This window comes from Macrotis lagotis, chromosome 1, assembly GCF_037893015.1.
Source record: "Macrotis lagotis isolate mMagLag1 chromosome 1, bilby.v1.9.chrom.fasta, whole genome shotgun sequence".
Classification (NCBI taxonomy): Eukaryota; Metazoa; Chordata; class Mammalia; order Peramelemorphia; family Peramelidae; genus Macrotis; species Macrotis lagotis.
Genome location: NC_133658.1, coordinates 731909110 through 731926938, shown reverse-complemented (window position 1 = coordinate 731926938; position 17829 = coordinate 731909110). Strand labels below are relative to the sequence as shown.

Sequence of the window (17829 nt, the reverse complement as noted above, 5' to 3'; positions counted from 1 at the left end):
GCCTCTATTCAATAGTCTGTCTTCTCTACCTGGAGTCGGGGTGGGAGTTAGAGGAACATTCGGATTTAAAGATTAAGTATTCAGTGGATTCAGTTCTAGTGCCAAATGGCTGAGATAGAGAGGGAACATTGTTAGGTAACACAACTTTCTCACCTTTGAGATGAGAACTTAGCATTTCCAACTGAGAGACTTCTGATTCCCCCATCTAAGACTTTTTTTTTGCAAAAAAAAAAATAGTTCAGAAAAACTGTTTCAAGGTCTTAATGAACTATTCTCAATGAGATAACATAGAATATAAAGGGATCAAGGAGAGCTTATACCAGCTCTAAAACATTCCTTGTAGCTATGTTTCTTCCACCTTTTCCCGCTCCATGTGTTTGTTTTTAAGGATTACTGTCCCAAACTCAACAACATTTCTTAAAACCAAACCATCATAAATAAGACTCTAAATAGTCAGCTCAACTAGGGAAAAAGGTCTGGGTAAAATTTCGGTTAATACAGAGTAGCTTCCTATGTCCAGATCCCCTAGGAGTAAAAAATAATAGAAATAACCCAGCAGTGTGACCTCCACCCAACTCTTCAGGCAAATGTCCCCTACTGGCACTGGCACAATTACCAGTCAATTAACATTTGTTCACTAACTATTGTTTCCTACCTTTGTGAACTTTATTTTTCTATCTTGTATGAAAATATATTCCCCAGAAGCACTAGCATGACATTATCCAAGGGAAAAACACTATTGATAAAGATCCCCCCAAAAGCAGACACCTGAAAAATTCACAGCAGATCTCACCTAAATATTTCAGACCATTCCAAGGAGGAAATAGAATATAATAATCCAACTGTAGACATCCAAGTGAACCTCTTTATTTTTCAAAAGAAACTAAGGTGTTGAGAGATGAAATTACTTGTCCCACATCACCCTGCTGACCAGTGGTAGAACTGAACTAAGAACACAGATGTCTTGACCCCCAGATCATTGATCCTTTATTTTTTGAAAGAAATACATTTTATTGATTTTTTTTGCATCATCTACATCTCCCAAATGTCACTCTACCCTTCCCCTCCCACAGAGCCATTCCTTATAACAAAGAATAAATAAATTAGGGAAAGAAAAATTCAGCAAAACTATACATATCTTTTGATCAAATAGTCATCATAAAGGCCCAGTGTTCAGTTGCAATTGGTATCAAAGGTGTTAATAGTGGTATTAGCTGTTTGAGCTTAGACACATCCACTTAACCTAGTTTGGTTTCCATGTCTTCATCTGTAAAATGGAGGTAATAATAATATCTACCCCAAGATAATATATTATTTTGTGAACTTAAAAACCCTATATAAATGCAAGTTATTATTTCAATTGTTTTATTGTTGTTCTATTTATTTACAATGTATAAATTGTGTTTTTCCTTCACTTCTTATCAGTTCATTTGCCATCCTATACTTCTCTATATTCAACATATTCTTAAAGCACCCTAATATTCCATTACATTCAGGTACTATAATTTGTTGCCTATTGACACTCATCTATTGTTTCCAGTTCTTTACTTCTATACATGGTGCTAAATAGTGATCTGCATCTTTCCTTGCTTATAATTTATCTCCTTGAGTTATGTACCTAGCTGTGGATCTCTAGGTCAAAGTATATGAATATTTTATTCACTTTCTTTTCATAATCTCAATTACCAGAATTATTGGATCAATTTTTTTGCCAATGCAACATTGACTATTCCTTCTTTTCCAATCTTTATCAATTTGGTGAGTATAGGATAATTAGTTTCTTGCAGTGTTCTTTCATATGGTTATTAATGATTTATAATTATTTTGTTTGGCCTTTTCCTCCAGCCACTTATCTATTGAAAAATCATCTTTATTCTTATACATTTCTTCTAGTTGGATAAGACCTTTATCAGAAATATTAGTTCAAAGACTCTTTCTAAGTATACTATTTTCCTTTTTAATCTTGAGTACATTAATTTTGTCTTGCTCAAAAGCTTTCAATTTCGTGTAATTTAAATAATCTATTTTATTATAATCACCACTATCCCTCTTTTTTAATTAAGAATGAACTTTAAAGCTAGTGATGTGAATGATACTTGTTTTGGTTTTTTTCTAATTTAAAAAATGGGATATTTAATATTAAGGTTACATATCTATTTTAGATTATTGTGCTATGTGGTGTAAGATGTTAGCTTAAACTTAAGTTCTAACAGCTGCTTTCCAATTTTTCTAAAAAATTCTGTTCAATTATTCATTCCTAAGTGATTTATGCTTTGGGGGTTATAGTACTCTAGTTATATTAGGGTGACATATTTCAGGTTTTTTCCATGTTTAATCTATTACATTGATCCAATTGTCTAATTTTTAGACTAGTACCAAGACTGTTTTATAATATAGACTGAAGTCTTGAAATGTTATGACTCTTTCAATCCTACTTTCAATAAACTTCTGCTACACTTTGTGATTAACCATTTTTTGATTTGATGCAACTGATGGTACAAGGACTAGAGAGTTGTGCTTACCTCAGTTTCTACAAATATAAATGCAATTAATAACAGCATCTACATCAAAGGATTATTGTAAGGGTTAAATGAGACCCTTAGCATTGGGTCTGGTTCCTAGTCAATGATATACAAATGCTTATTCTCTTTTCTTTTCCTTCTCTCTACTAAGAGGTCTCAAAAAAAATCTATTGAGAACCTTTCTCTACCAAAATGAAAGAAACTAGACGTAGTACAAAGAACCTTTCACTGAAACATTTTGCCAACACAATCTGGGTTTGACTGTGGCTTAAGTACTTTTCTCTTCTCCACACTTGCTGACCCTTTCTCATAGATTCGAAGAAACTATGGTCAGCTAGGATTTATTAAAGAAAGCTAAATCCAGAGCTAGTGGGCATTTGGGGCTGCCTACAATCTTTCTGTAAGGTCTTATCCACAAGGGAAATGTGCTTCTATTTTTCAGCTGCACATAGTCCAGTTTTTTTTTCAAAGAACTTGTTAATTTGTATCATTAGGAACGTGATATTCTAGTGCTTTTTTTTTAGGTTTTTGCTAGGCAAATGGGGTTAAGTGGCTTGCCCAAGGGCACACAGCTAGGTAATTATTAAGTGTCTGAGACCGAATTTGAACCCAGGTTCTCCTGACTCCAAGGCCGGTGCTTTATCCACTACGCCACCTAGCCGCCCCTATTCTAGTGCTTTTGGAAAGTCTGACTGAAGTATATGAATGAAATTATATGAGGCAACTTCAAAGCTATTTGGTCTATTACTTTGCTTGTTTGCAATATTTTGCTTTTGAATGCCCCAAACTGATATTTTTTCCTATTATGAGTTCCCTTTACTTGGTCTCCTTAGCGCACAGATTGTGATCATAAAGTCATATGACCTAGAACTGGAATGGGCCTTAAGGATTAACTGGTCATATATACCCTTTTCATTAATCGTTTGATTTTGAGGCAGCGGTGAACCTTTATCATTTCTCTGTCTTGATCAGTTCTGATTTCTCTTGGAGGGTTAGAACACCGGGATGTCCAGGCCTAGAAAGAGGGAGAGGTTTAGCCAGGTAGCAAAATGGAAAGAAAAGATAAAACCAGTTCTTCTCTCTCCTTCCCCTCACAGCATTATCAGTTTTCTATCCATAGGTGATTCTGCTATAAATTAATTTTTTAACGATACGGGCATGAATCTAATTATAATCCCATATGCTCAGGTAAGATTATTTTAGCTAGGTGACTGATAAAGACATTGCTATTGCTGTTTTTATTCTCATTACTGTTTTGCTTAATTGATTTTCATTAATTTAGCACGTGGTGCGCCAATCCTTGTATATACAACCTACACAAAAAACAGAGATAAGGCAAAGCATCATAGAAACAGACGTGAGTATAACACACATGACGGGACTGTACCAGGGGCCTCTGGGATCTGAGCAAGGAAGTGTTTTATAGGAATATGTCCTTACTTATCAGAGACTATTTTCAGCGATTGGAGACACCTCCAGCAAGAACAAGAAAGTCTCGATTTCTTCTAAGAGACGGAGAAGCTGGGGGTGGTGGGGTGGTGGGGAGGACGGAAGCAAAGATGGGGAGGTAAGGTAATGAACGAATCTGTCTAATATCTAAACTTTTCGCAGATATACTTCCCTGGGATTCTTTAAACCGAAACGGTTGTGCCGAGGGTGACGCCCAAGAATAGGGTTTAAATGCATACTCTGGTGGCCTCCCTGAGTTGGCTTTCTCTGTGTTACCTCCAGACTGGGGTGAAGATTGGAATCCTGGGACAAGGGTAGGCAGTATTGTCTCCAGGGACTTCTCAGTTCCTCGTGGAGTGTACTTCTTCTGGGATTCGAAACGAATAAACACTTTCCCTGAATGGGCTTTGAACTCATGAAACGTCATTGCAAACCCAAGATTGGGTCCCTGAAAGGTCTAGATAGGTTCTATAGTCATACTTCAAAAGGGAAGGGGGAGGAGTGCAGAAGTTTTGGCTTGAGTCCTGTCATTTGCATCTTATTCTGAAAACCAAAACAAAAAAAAAAAAGGAAACTTTTCATATAGTGGTTACATTCTCAAATAATATTAGGTCTGACTCAATTTCCTTATTCAGCATGGGGCAATAGTTTTCAAAATGATCAACTGAATTGTCTTCAGGCTTTGTATGCAATTGTTCACCTGCCAGGTTATCTTGTAGAAAGCTCCTCTAAAGCCCTGGTCTCAGGAATGCCTACTCCTCTGAAACTTAGGCCAATACATGCTATGAATGTCTGGAGCTAACTAAATCTCACTGACTAGTCCTAGAGCTCTTAAGATGGGGGGTTCGAATGTATGTGGAAAGTCATATTCACAATTCCAAATATTGAAATATTTGAGCCAATCTGCAGAGAGGTTGGAAAGGAAGACAACCTTCCAACTCATCTATCTGCAAGCATGATAGTGTGGAAAGAGTATTGTACTAGATTTTCTTGGATTTAAGCTGGAATGCTGTCACATACCGACTGTATGACTTTGGGTAACCCACTGAACCTCTTTGAGACTGGAACCTCAAATTGAGAAAATAATGGTTGAACGATTATACATGAACAACGTATATCAGATTGTTGTCATAGGTAGGGGAAAGGGAAGGGAAGGTAGTAGAAAAATGTGTAACCCCAAAACTTGCAAAAGGATGAATGTTGAAAATTATCTTTGCATGTAATTGGAATACAGAATATTGGTTTTCAACATAATATCACTACATGCATTGTAATTTGCATGTAATTAATTAAATTTTTTTAAAAAGATAAGATAATAGTAGTTGACCTCACTCTCTCAGGATTTTGAAGGCTGAGATATACTTTTATTTTTTCGAAGTACAAAGATCTATTTTCTTTTATTTTTAACCAACCTGCCTTTCCCAAGATGAAAAAGAAAATAAAGTCCCTTGTAAAAAATGCATAATCAAGCATTAAAAAACAATTTCTCAAATTAGGAATCAAACAATTAGATCAGAAATAAATGTGTCACAGGATATTGCTATTTGGGGAGTAATTGAAAAATAGGTTAAAATTTCCAGTGGTTTTGGCATCATTTCACCTCTTGGGCCTATGGTTGCAGTAAACTCTGTCTTGCCTTTCTCTGACTTTCTGGTCCCTTTCTAACAAAGTTCAGCCCAGGCATGACTGTCAGATGCATTGACCGCACTGGAGTTTGTCCTTTCCCAATCTCCCCCTCCCTCTTCCAAAGACATTGTCTTTGCCAAGCACACAGCACAGTGCTAGCTAGACACCTGGGAGATACTTAATTCTAAGTGACTGATCGAAAAACAGGAGGAATAAAATACTTAGTGGGCAACACATTCATTGCTCATAATGTTGAATGATCTAGATCTAGGTCCAGTAAATCCCAAGATAGTGTAATGAGTATCTGAAAAATAGTCAGCGTGGGGACTTCTGGAGAGTCACTTGGTCTGGTAATAATTACTCTTCTGGAGAACAATTTCTCTGTATTATCTAGAAGACAAGATCCTTGAAGGTCTTAGCTAAGTGATTTGGGGCAGATTTTTAAACTCTATCCCAACAAAGCCTAGCTCACTCACATCGAGAATAAACTCAATAAAAACCATTGAATGGTAATTTTCCTTTGGTGTTTCAGAGTATAGCAGAAGAAAGGTTCAATAGCCCGATTGTGGTAGCTAGTCTTGGATTCCCCTATCCTTGAACCGTGGTTTAGAAGCAGCTGCTTCCTTATTGGGTCGTACAGAAACCACAACTCAGATATCCAAGATCCATCAAGCTCTTGAACTTTTAGTTATTCCTGAAAGCCTCTGTAAAGCTTCTAAGCCCAACGGCTTTTCGTAGTTCTCCCAGGAGTTCTCCCACCCCCACCCCAGACCAAGTCTTCAGGGGAGCTATTCCTTCTAGCCCAGTTCTTTCTCAGCATTATTTCTCCACCCTGTAAAATAACCTAAGCACTCCCTTACCATCCAAGAACAAGCCTTTTTCCTGTTAAAGCAGGTGTCGTTGGATGCCTAAGGGGGAAGAGCAGCATTTCTTCCCAAAAGCAAACACCTAGTGTATCGCAAATTTGAGAGAAGAAAAAACACATGAAGGGTGTGAAAAAAAGACTCCCCCTCCCACCTCCACCTCACCTCAAGTCTCACTTTTGCTCCAGGATTACTGGGAGCAAGTTGGAAAATATGTAATGAGGTAAGCGTTTAAGAATCCAGAGGGTCTTGTGTCAACAAGCTCAAAGTGAAGGAGAATTGACACAACTTCATCTGTCTTGTCGCCCCCTTATTAGTTATAGGCTCAAACTCAGCTTGCTTATGTTTTTTTTAAAGGAACAAATGCCTATCACCTATCTTACATGGTTTTTTCCCTTAAGAAAAGTGTTTTTTTAACTAAAGGAATAATAAAACTATCTCTGTATTTAAAAAAAAATTTCTAGACTCTAAATTTCATTAATGAGACGAATTTCCAGTGAGAGAAATTCATCTATTAATGTAAATTAGCAACTACCCAGCAATTGATAGACTTATAGAGTGGTTAAGTGACTTGGCCAGGATCACGCAGTCAGGGATGCATGTATATTAGATAGAGCTGTTTGAGACTTCAGTTGAGTTTTTCTTGATTGTGAGGCCAGTTTTCTATTACAGCAAACTACTTCTTGTCTCCATACATTATTTAAAAACTGGTTAATTCCTTGCAAAGCCCTTCAGGTTACTGTGATGCAACTCATTGAATTGGAGAGCTGGCTAGTTGCCTCGATTGCCCGATTCAGTTCTTGCTTGCGCACACTTTCACCACCTGCGAGTTGGCATCCTGTTTTTGGACAGACACCTAGACAGGGCATGCTATTCTGACGTTGAGAGTTGCTATTTTCTAATTTGAAGTTAGGCTCCTTCAATACCCCCCCCCTCCCACTGTCACCCCCTCCCCACCCGGGTTCTACAGTTTGGCGGTGTCCTCGGGGGACCGCAGGATGTCCTCCAGGCGCAGGTGGCAGATCTTGCGCACCTCGTCCAGGGCGGCGCGCAGTTCCTGGGTGGGCTGGTTGTGCAGCCGGCGCTCCAGCTCCTTCATCATAGTGGCCTTGTCGCTGAGACGCGCCGCAATCACGAAAGGAAAGCCGAAGCGCGCCTTGTAGTCGCAGTTGAGCTGGCCCAGCCGGCGTCTCTCCTCCGGGCCCAGGTTGCTCAGGCCCGCCCCTCTCTGCTCCCGCTGGGACTCCGGAGTCAGCGTTCCCTGCTGCAGCTCCCGGCCCGCTAAGTCTGGGTGGCACCTCAGGATCCCTTCTTTCCCTGAAAGACACAGGCCCCGATCAGCTGAGTCGCCCGGCTTCCCCCAGGCTGGCTTTATTCTGCTTCCCTGGGGCATCCATCTGGGAAGACTTGTCTGGGATTGGAGGGGTGGTAGGGATGGAGCTGAGGGAAGGGGGTGGGTGGGGAGGAGGGAGAGAGAAGGGTGTCCTGCAACTTTCGGTAACGGATGCGCCTATCTCTTAAACTATCCCAGATTTCTCCTTCCTTCCTCCTGTGGTTTAAGTTCGCTGCAGGGGGAGGGGGAGTCTGCTTTAGGGCATGGGTGGGGGTGAGGGGCGGGCTGGGCTGTGCTAGAGTCCTCAGAAACCTTAAGGCGGTACCTCCAGAGAGAGGACCCGGAATTTATGGCTTGCCTCAGAGCAGAGACTAGATAAGAAGCTATGAACATATTAGACCTTTCAAAGCCCCTTCATAGGAGGTGATTGAGGGAGGTTGGGGACCAAAGTAAGGGGGTGGGCGCTTTGATCTCAGGACAGAAGGGCCCATACTCCAGAATCAGATTGGATTTAACTCTTTTCGAAGAGGAATAGAGCCCGGGATAAAGTCTAACCTCCGCGTACCATCTTGAGCTATCTGATCAAACGTGGGGCCTCTATTCCCCTTAGCAAATAAACACCCCAGGAACTTGTGTCCCAAGTGGCAGTTCTATGTTTCTAGAATCAGACAGCCAAAGGGCAATGCAGATGATTAACTGCAACGAAACCTATTTCCAGCTTTAATTCACTGGCCCTTTGAACTAAAGCCTACTTCCCTCCTCCCAGAAGAACTGCACCCTAATCCATGCCCGCCCTTTTCAATGATATTCCAGACTTCTGCAAGCTACACTGGTTACAAACTGTCCCCAATCTTTTAGATTGTTAGAATCAAAAGTGAAATCGCACAAATTTTTCATGTGTTTGCCTCGAGACAACTGGTCAGAGCTGGTCTCCTGGAAAAAGAATATAAGAGGGGCTTGATTAGGAAAATGAGGTTAGGTGGTAATGTTAGAACATAGAGAACAGAGAACAAAAGAGTCAATTTATTTCCTCGTCTTCTTTAAATTTGGGGAATCTGGGGTGTTCTTCAGTTAGAACGGCAACACAAAAGCCCTGGCATTTTCTTTGATCTCAAATTTAAAATCTATAGAGAAAGAGACGGGAAAAAATGAAGAGCAGTTAAGATGAAGGATGATTAATGGCTCCGTTATTATTGTTGTTGGTAATGCTGACTGTCTCCTTTATGCAAAACTGTAGAGGATTGGAATAGGTTAGCAAAGAGAAATCTAAGAAGGTAAATTTGGAATGATTCTCTTAAAAGGAGTAATGGTAGGATCCCTTTAAATAGAAGACTTCATTTATGCATTTAAAAATAAGGTTATATTTATAAGATTTTATTGACAAACGAATGCATTTTACTCAGGCAGGATTCGAAAATTGCACACACCTCATTCTCCCAAATTCTGATATTCTCTTGAGACTCCAAAGAACATAAAAATAATACCTAGCTGCCATAGAAAGCTGAATTTGGGATCATTAAAATATGTGTATATTTTTAACACTTGGTAATAATGTCCTACCTTGAGCACACTTCCTCCCACGTGCTTCCATCAAGGTAGCTGGCAGCCTTTCCTGTCGCTATCGCTTCCATTCTTTTTACACAACCTGCTCAAGAAGATGTTACTTAAGAAAGCAGAATAAATATGTATTGAATGGAAGGTTTGGCTATATCATTTGATGCTCTCTCTCCCATTTGGCACAATGCACAATGTGGGAATACAAAAAAGTATAGTTAGCACCAGCTATCAACCATTGTGCGAAGTACTGGAGTTTTTTGAACCAGATTTTGTTATCTTTGAATGTGTGGGCTAGATGAAGCAAAGTATCTGAATTGAGCACTCAAAGTTGATGCAGGGATGATGTGGAATAGGAGTCAGCTCTTTCTGAATCTAGCTTACTCTGGATGAATACTGAGCATACTTTAGGACGATGAGAAGGATTTGATCTCAAAAAGCTTCTGGAACTTTTTCTTTTTTAAAATTGTATTTTAGTTTTCAGTTCCAAATCATCTTTTCCTTCCAGTTTCTCCTTCATCCATTGAGAAGGCAAGAAGCAGGATAATGGAAACGTTTTTGAACCAGTCTCTTTCAGAAAGACTCTAGTCATAGCTACTCTAGGCATAGCTACTTCTAGATAACAGGTCCCCTTTCCTCTCTCTGTATCAAGATAGAATACAATGATGGACTAGAATAACTTTCCTTCATTTCTTCCCTTTCCCAAGCCTTTTTATTTCTTGTACCTTCAAGTGTCATATCATCCCCCTAGTCTTTGAGGGTGTCAATGGTGGAAATTCTCATTTTGGGAGTTAACTCCCCCCCCCTTTATTTTGGCAAGTCAATGGGGTTAAGTGGCTTGCCCAAGGCCACACGGCTAGGTAATTACTGTCTGAGGCCAATTTGAACTCAGGTACTCCTGACTCCAGGGCCGGTGCTGCGCCACCTAGCCGCCCCATTCACCTCCCTTTTTTCTGAAAGCCTTCTTCGGTTTTGCTTCCTCCATCCTATATTCTTCCTTTCTTTTCTTAATCTCATCTTGTACTAGTTAACACATCTCCTTTTTATATTTATCAAGAGTTGAAAATGTATTCTTTTGATAATGTATATGATATAGATATGTATGTAAAAAGATATATATATATATACATACATATGTGTGTGTGTGTGTGTGTGTGTGTGTGTGTGTGTGTGTGTATCCTTTTAAGTCCTTCCTTTTGGCACTTTTATCCCCTAGCTCCAGTTGGCTGTCAAAGATCCAAAAAGATAGAAGTTGCCACCTTAGCCTGTCCTGATGCCAAACATCTGGTAGCAATGATACCTGGGGGCTAGAATGGAGAAGTGAACCAATCACCTGTTACTCAGTTCCCGAAGCTAAAAGGGCCTTGAGAGGTAGTATTGTTACAAGTAGTAGAGTAGTAGAATTTAAACTAGGGGCTTAGAAATTATTTAATACAGTCTTATTTTTACATTTGGGGAAATCTAGACAAGGAATTTAAGCAAGATATCCTTTAATTCCAAAACCAATGCTCTTTCTCACCATACTGTTTCCCAAAATATTGGCAGAAATGGGTCTAGAATTTAGTTTGATTCAGTTAGAGGATCACAGAATCACTGAGTGAAGATTGCAAAGGAACCTTAGAGTTTATTTTGCTCAATTCCTTTATTTTATAGCTATGGAAACTGAGGTCCATAGAAAATGTTATTACCAGAACTAGTACTAAAACCTAGACCATTGACTCCCAGTGTAGCACCATTCTAGCCTAACTATGTAAAAAGAGTTTAGAGGAAAAGTTTTTCCTGGAGAAATCTCTAGGAGAACACTTTTCCTTCCTCTGGAGTATTAGTTGCTTCCAAATAAGAAACCCTTTAAGTTGTTTGAAGAAAAGATCAGATTTATATTGGGACTAGATAGGATAGTAGCAGAGGAAATTTCTGAAGGGGTAACAAGGAAGATACCAGGAGAAAGGGGAGATATAGAGCATGAAAATAAGGGGAAATGAAAGAAGGAGGAGGAAGAGAAGAGGAAAAAGAAGATGAAAAAGAACTTTTCAAATTAATGAGATAGATGAGGGAAATGAGAAAAAGGAACCATATAATTACTCTATGATCAAAAAGGAAAGGTAGTAAGAGCCCAGAAGAGAAGAGAGAGGAATAAGAGATGGGAATGGGAATAAAGAAGGGCATTAGTAGTACAGGAGTTCATGAGAAAATTGTGGCAGGCATAAACTAGCTCCACCCCAATTCCTTGAGAAGAAGAAAGACATAGCTTCTCTCATAAATCATTTTGTTATACTTATTACATAAACAGGAAGTTTCATTAGATGGGTACTCCTTCCAAAAATGCAGATCTCAATCCATATATACCTAACTTTCCTATAAGTCTCTTCTTAACATCTTCTAATAAATCTTCCATAGGCACCCACTCATATTACTAGGAACTCTTTTAGAACTGGTTCCCTTTTGTGGAGACCAATGAATCAAGATGTTGCTCAAGATTTCTAAAGAATATATCCTTATTTCTGTACATATCTAAATCTTCATAGGTTGCCTCAGAAACTTCATCACTACCCCATCTCACCTTCAAGTTCTGGAAAATTCTGAGTCCTAATGGTGATGCTAACAGAGGAAGTGGCAAAAATCCAAATAAGTGCAAGAGAAATAAAAACAGGTTTCAGGGAAGTTGGTGAAACTCAAGGCTATAACTCTTTACCTTTTTGACTTCTCTACCTTTGCTCATTCCTTCCCTTTTCTCTTTTTCTTTTCATCTTCCTCATTTCCATTTGTCAAATTCTTATCTGTCCTTCAAGACCTAGTATAAATGTCATTTCCTTCACAAAAAATCAAATATTATAGAACCGAAAGGAGCCTTACTTGGACAACTAGAACAATTCATACATGAAATGAATCCTTAGGGTGATCATCCAGCCTCTGCTTAAAGATCTCCAAGGAGGGGGAGCCCAGCAGTTCTGGAAACAGTCTATTCCACTTTTAGACAGCTGTATTTGGTAGGATATTTTCTCTAGTACCAAGCCTAAAATTGACGCTTTGCAAATTCTATAGAGTGCTAGCTTTTTGATTATGCTTCTGCTCTCTGAAGCCAAATAACTCCCTCTTTCATTAGATACTTCTTAGAACACTTGAAATTGAACATAGATGAGAGAGAGAGAGAGAGAGAGAGAGAGAGAGAGAGAGAGAGGATAGATAGATGAGACATAAACACACACCCCCAACACAGACATGTATTATATGTATGTATCTCCTGCAAATTTTTCTCTTCTCCAGACTTAACATGCTTAGTTCTTTCAAACAATCCTTATAGTATAGTCATACATCTTGAGCTGGAAGGGACCTTGGAGGTCATTGTGTCCAACCTCTTTCATTTTATAGATTGATGCCCAGAGAGAATAAGTGACTATATACAATTAATAAACTTCTGCTGAAGGATTTGAACCCAAGCCTTCCTGAGTCCAAGTTCAAAACTATTTGAATCTTATCATGTTGTCTCCATACCCTTCACTGTTCTAGTTACTCTCATCTGGGTTCTCTTCTCTAGAATGCCTTCTTTGATCCTCCACTAGTCAGATGTAATATCCCTCCCTTTAAACTCATAAAACTCTTTGAACTACTATAAACTAATTGAGGGTAGATACTGGTACTTGTTCATCTGTGTGTGTGTGTGTGTGTGTGTGTGTGTGTGTGTGTGTGTGTGTGTTTCCAGTGTTTCCAAAAAATGGGAATAATAATAATACTGGAAATGCCTAACAGTCTTGCTTCAAGTGTCAAAAAGGATAAGATGCCTAAAATGCTTTGTAAATTTATTAAACTATATCTAACTTTAACCTTTTATCAGCATAATATTTGATATATAGTAAATGCCATAAAAATGTTAGTAATTAGTGTTTTTGTCCCATTTTTGTCCCATTATGAGCCAGTTAGGTTCTGAGCTTAAGTATTTATTTAGGTAAAAGCTTGTGGTGGAGCTACTAGCCAGACCAGAGATCAATAATGATCCTGGCCTGCCACCTACTGGCTATTACTCAATATAGCTTAACCAAATTTACTCTATTTTTCAGTTTCCCTTACAAAATAGACTTTTAGCCTCCACTTCAGGCTTTCTTCCAGTCCATCAGTTATGGAGGGTTTTTCCCCTTCTCTCTTGATTTCCAAGATATTTTAATCGAATACATGAAAAAAAATCATGTATTTGAAGTTGTTCTAATGATATATGTATCTATGTGTTTTCAAATATGTCTCTCTCTATATATATACACACACATAAATTCTGTGAACATATTCACACAGAGACAGTTTTAGTTATTTCTGGATACATTTTCAAGAAAATTTCAAAGATATTTATTGTGTATCAAAATCAGTCATAATTCTTTTACCTGATATTCAAGACTCTCTAGGTTTCAACTAAAGTAGAAATTTATTACTGTCATTTGTCAGTTCTGTGTCTGAAATCTCTTTCCCTACTATCAGAACTCTACCTATCTTTCAATTCTATTCTTCTTTGACTACCCAACCAGGAGCTTCCCTTCTCTCTTGAATCCCTTATGGCACTTTATTGACATTACTCTTAGTACACTTCTCATATTCCATCTTATTTTAGAGTAATTGGTGTAGATATCTTATTTTCCACTGTAAAATTGAAATAATCATTGAGAACAAGGGTTGTTCACATCTGATAAAATAGGGATTTGGAACAGATGTTCCATAAAGTTATTACTAACACTAAATATCATAATTTTATGATACCAATCTTTGCTTCCCCTTATCTTCTAATATGGTATGATATACAATATTAAATTTTAATTGAGAAAATAAGTAAGTCTTCAACTTTGTTAGAGTTGAGACTTCCTTTTCCTGTTTGATATTGTAATAAGGGAATGCAAATCAAAACTGAGGTTTCACTTCTTAGCCTGCAAATGTCTTTTGCTCCAATTTGCCATGTGACTGAGGTAACTTTCTTACTTCTCAGCACCTCAATTTTTCCCATCTGTCAAATATAGAATTTGGATCAGATCAGAAGTGTCAAACATATATTTATGGGGAAATATTTAACAAAAATTTTAAAATACAATAGTATATAGACAATGTTAATCTGTGGTTTTCTGAGTCAACATATTGGAATGTATGGCAGTTTCTATTTGAGTTGGATAGCATTGAACTAGCTGACTTCTGAAGTTTCTCATATATGTCAACCTTGGATTTTGGCTTTGTAGAATTAACTAACAATTTTTTGCCTCTCCCTGCCCAAATTTCATTATACCCCTTGACAATATAAATCATACAAAGATTTAGAACTGAAAGACTAGAACAATTTAATCCATTCCTTCACTTTACAGATGCAATTCAAGAAATATTTAGTAAGCATTTAATATACTCCAGATACTGTACTAAGTTCTGAGCATACTAAAAAAAGCAAAAGACTGAGGGAGATCATTAGTTGGAATGGAGAAGGGAGAGCATTCCAGGCAGAAGGAACAACCATAGAAATTAGCAGGAGCTGACACATAGTATGTCTTGTTCATGAATAGCCAGGAGGATGGAGCATGTGGGTGAGGGGAGGAAGCTAGTTAATGAAAAGTATTGTATATATAACAGAACATTTATAAATTTTTTTAATTTTAGTTTTTTTGTAAGGCAATGGGGTTAAGTGGTTTGTCCAAGGTCACACAGCTAGGTAATTATTAAGTGTCTGAGGCCAGATGTGAACTCAGGTACCCCTGACTCCAGGGCCAGTGTTCTATCTACGGCACCACCTAGCCAGCCCCAAACAGAACATCTTTAAAAAAATCTTATTTTGGAGGTAATAGAGAGCCATTGAAGTTTATTGAATACTAGGTGACCCATAAACTAATTGGTGTACATAAATTAGTGCAAAAGGTGATATGATTTGCCTAAGATCTTACAGGTAGCAAGTAACGGAAGCAGGATTTAAATTTAGGTTCTCTAACTACAAATTCAGAGTTAGCCCTCTATAACCCAAAGAACACTGAACTTGGATTAGGTGACCTAGATTCAAAACAACTTTGACATTTATGAGTTTGCTGAATAAATACCTAAATATCTCTGAGCCAGATTTTCTTGTCTGTAAAAATAGAGAGGTAAGTGCTATCTTCCTCTTGGCTCTTGGAACTGGTTTTTGGCAGGGCAGTACAGTTATTCATATACTCTTACCTGAAGGACAGTCTTCAGAGAAGGTTGTATTTTTATCTAGATATCCTTTTACATTGTGCAGTTGTAGGGTAGATTTAGTTAGCTAAATCAGCCAAAGGAGCCCTAGTTATCAAAGGGTTAGTTATCAAGGTAGAGGGAACAGTCACAGAAATGGCAGGAGCTGAGACATAGTATACCTTGTTTATACAGTTGCCAGAAGACCAGTGCCACTGGATGTCAGGGAAGAAGGTGTAAGAAAACTGACTTATCTGAGAAGCCACAAGGTGTAGTGAATAGAGAGCTCATTTTGGAGGTAGAAAGACCTTTAGCAAAACCAGGATATGAAACCCTGGGAAAAAAAATCACTTAACATCTCTGATCAGGGCTAATCTCTAAGACATATAGATATTTGACAATAAAAGTTATTAAAAAAGTACTAGCCTCCATTGGTTGAAGCAATTTTCTTTCCAGAGATTCCCTGTGTTATTGAAATCATTGATTCTCTATTCTCTAATTAGAATTTCCCTCATAAAGTAGTTATAAACAAAGAAATCTGAAAATCTTAAAGCTCCATTAATTTAATGTTATTGTTTAGTTGTTTTAAAAATGTCTAGCTGTTGGGGCAGCTAGGTGGTGCAGTGGATAGAACACTGGCCTTGGAGTCAGGAGTACCTGAGTTCAAATCCGACCTCAGACACTTAATAATTACCTAGCTGTGTGGCCTTGGGCAAGCTACTTAGCCCCATTGCCTTGCAAAAATTAAAAAAAAAAACAGAACATCTAACTGTGATAATTTATGGCAACTGTTTGCCAGTTTCTTTAGCTCATTTTCCAGATAAGCAAATTGGTTAAGTGCTCAGGGTTATACGCCCAGGTCATATAGCTAATAAGTAACTGAGGTCTGTTTTTGAACTCAAAAAGATAGAGTTTTACTGATTCCAAGCCCTATGCTCTACCCATTGTGCTACCTAACTGCCTCATTAAAGTAATTCTGAAGTTATCATTTATAGAGCCATTCTTGGCTGCCAAAAATGAATACTTGGGACTATTATTATAAATTGCTTTGCCCTATGATAAAAAAAAATAAGACTGTTTTCTAACCTGAGATCATCACTTGCAATCCTTTGTGGTTAGAGTTAGACCTTTCCCTTTCCCCATCACCTTTTTATTTATTTCACTCTTCCCTAAAGATGGTGAAAGGATGGAATAAAAAGTAGGAACTTGGTTCCTCAAATACACAATCTGGACCAGATACCAAGTCCACCCTCTGAGTTATCTCTATTTTCAGAAGTGTGTTTTATTTTCCCTCTCTGTTCTCCACTAGGTCCCATAAGATCTTCTTCCACCTAGCCCTCTGTTGAGGAGAGAGGCTCTAAATGAATTCTCTCTCATTGTCCTCCTCATCTTAGCCCAGTTCAGTGAAAAGACCAGTATTGTGTTCTTTTCCTCTGGGCTCTTAAGAGAATCTTACTCTGAGTTGGCTCTTCTCTTGCTCTCAAGACTTTCCCAATAAGATCATTTTGTGGAAAAGGGAATAAAGTACTTGAGTTTGACCTTTAACCTTAGAATTGAATGACAGAACCAGACAGCAGCCTTTAGTCCACACAGTGATAGAGAGAAGGCAGCTGCTGCTCCCCATTCTTGTAAATGCTTATCTCAAATATCTGAGAGCCACTTGACCTCAGACAATAAATTATATTTAATTCCACACTCTATATAGCTATATATAATGCTAAGCCTCAATAGAAATTTATTCAACTTTAAGACAAATACATTTTAACAAAATGTTTTAAGCCAAACTGACTAATATCTCAGGCTAACAGACACTAACCTGATTGTGGAAGAGCTTCGATAAAGTCAAACACATGCTTCTCTAAATCAGCCAAATCCAAGAATGGGCGCTGGGACCAAATGGCAGCTGCAATCAAGGGACATTTCTCTATAATATTCCCCAAAACATCAACAAACTCCCCAAAGTCCATGGAATTGACCATCTGAATATCCATGCCTCACTGTCCTCAGGAAAAACAGCAAAGTTCCACCAGGGAGCCTCAGGAAGAATGAGTGTCATTCACAGAGTTAACTTGGTTTTATTTGCTGAATATACAAGTAAAAACCTTGTTCAGCTTGGCATGTTTTAAATGCCCTCAGGTGAAGGTGAACAGGAAATATTGTGTAATGTACAAATACCAGTGAGAGAGGTATAAAGTCAGGCAGAGGAGATATGTGCAGCTAAACATTGCCAACATATTGACATAATAAGAGCTTATTTGGGATGGGGTTGGGAGAGAGGAAGACAAGACTATTTGCAATTTTTGAGCTCTGTCATTTAAAACAT

The 17829-nt window shown here is 38.2% G+C and overlaps 1 protein-coding gene across 1 annotated transcript; it reads right to left on the bottom strand.

Moving 5' to 3' along the window:
- Positions 1–880: 880 nt before the first annotated feature.
- On the bottom strand, positions 881–17585 carry URAD (ureidoimidazoline (2-oxo-4-hydroxy-4-carboxy-5-) decarboxylase). Its single transcript, XM_074216149.1, has 2 exons — positions 17323–17585; positions 881–7777 (listed from the first exon to the last, which is right to left on the bottom strand). Exons 1-2 carry the CDS (start codon positions 17495–17497, stop codon positions 7425–7427), a joined length of 528 nt encoding a protein of 175 aa, XP_074072250.1. The 5' UTR covers positions 17498–17585; the 3' UTR covers positions 881–7424.
- Between the last annotated feature and the right edge of the window lie 244 nt (positions 17586–17829).

What these genes read in the sequence shown, in the direction of transcription:
- URAD (XM_074216149.1), bottom strand. Translation starts at nt 17,497, where the DNA reads ATGGATATTCAGATGGTCAATTCCATGGACTTTGGGGAGTTTGTTGAT. An exon ending in CGAAGCTCTTCCACAATCAG is followed by an intron (nt 7,778 to 17,322) that starts GTTAGTGTCTGT and finishes TGTGTCTTTCAG; the next exon opens with GGAAAGAAGGGATCCTGAGG.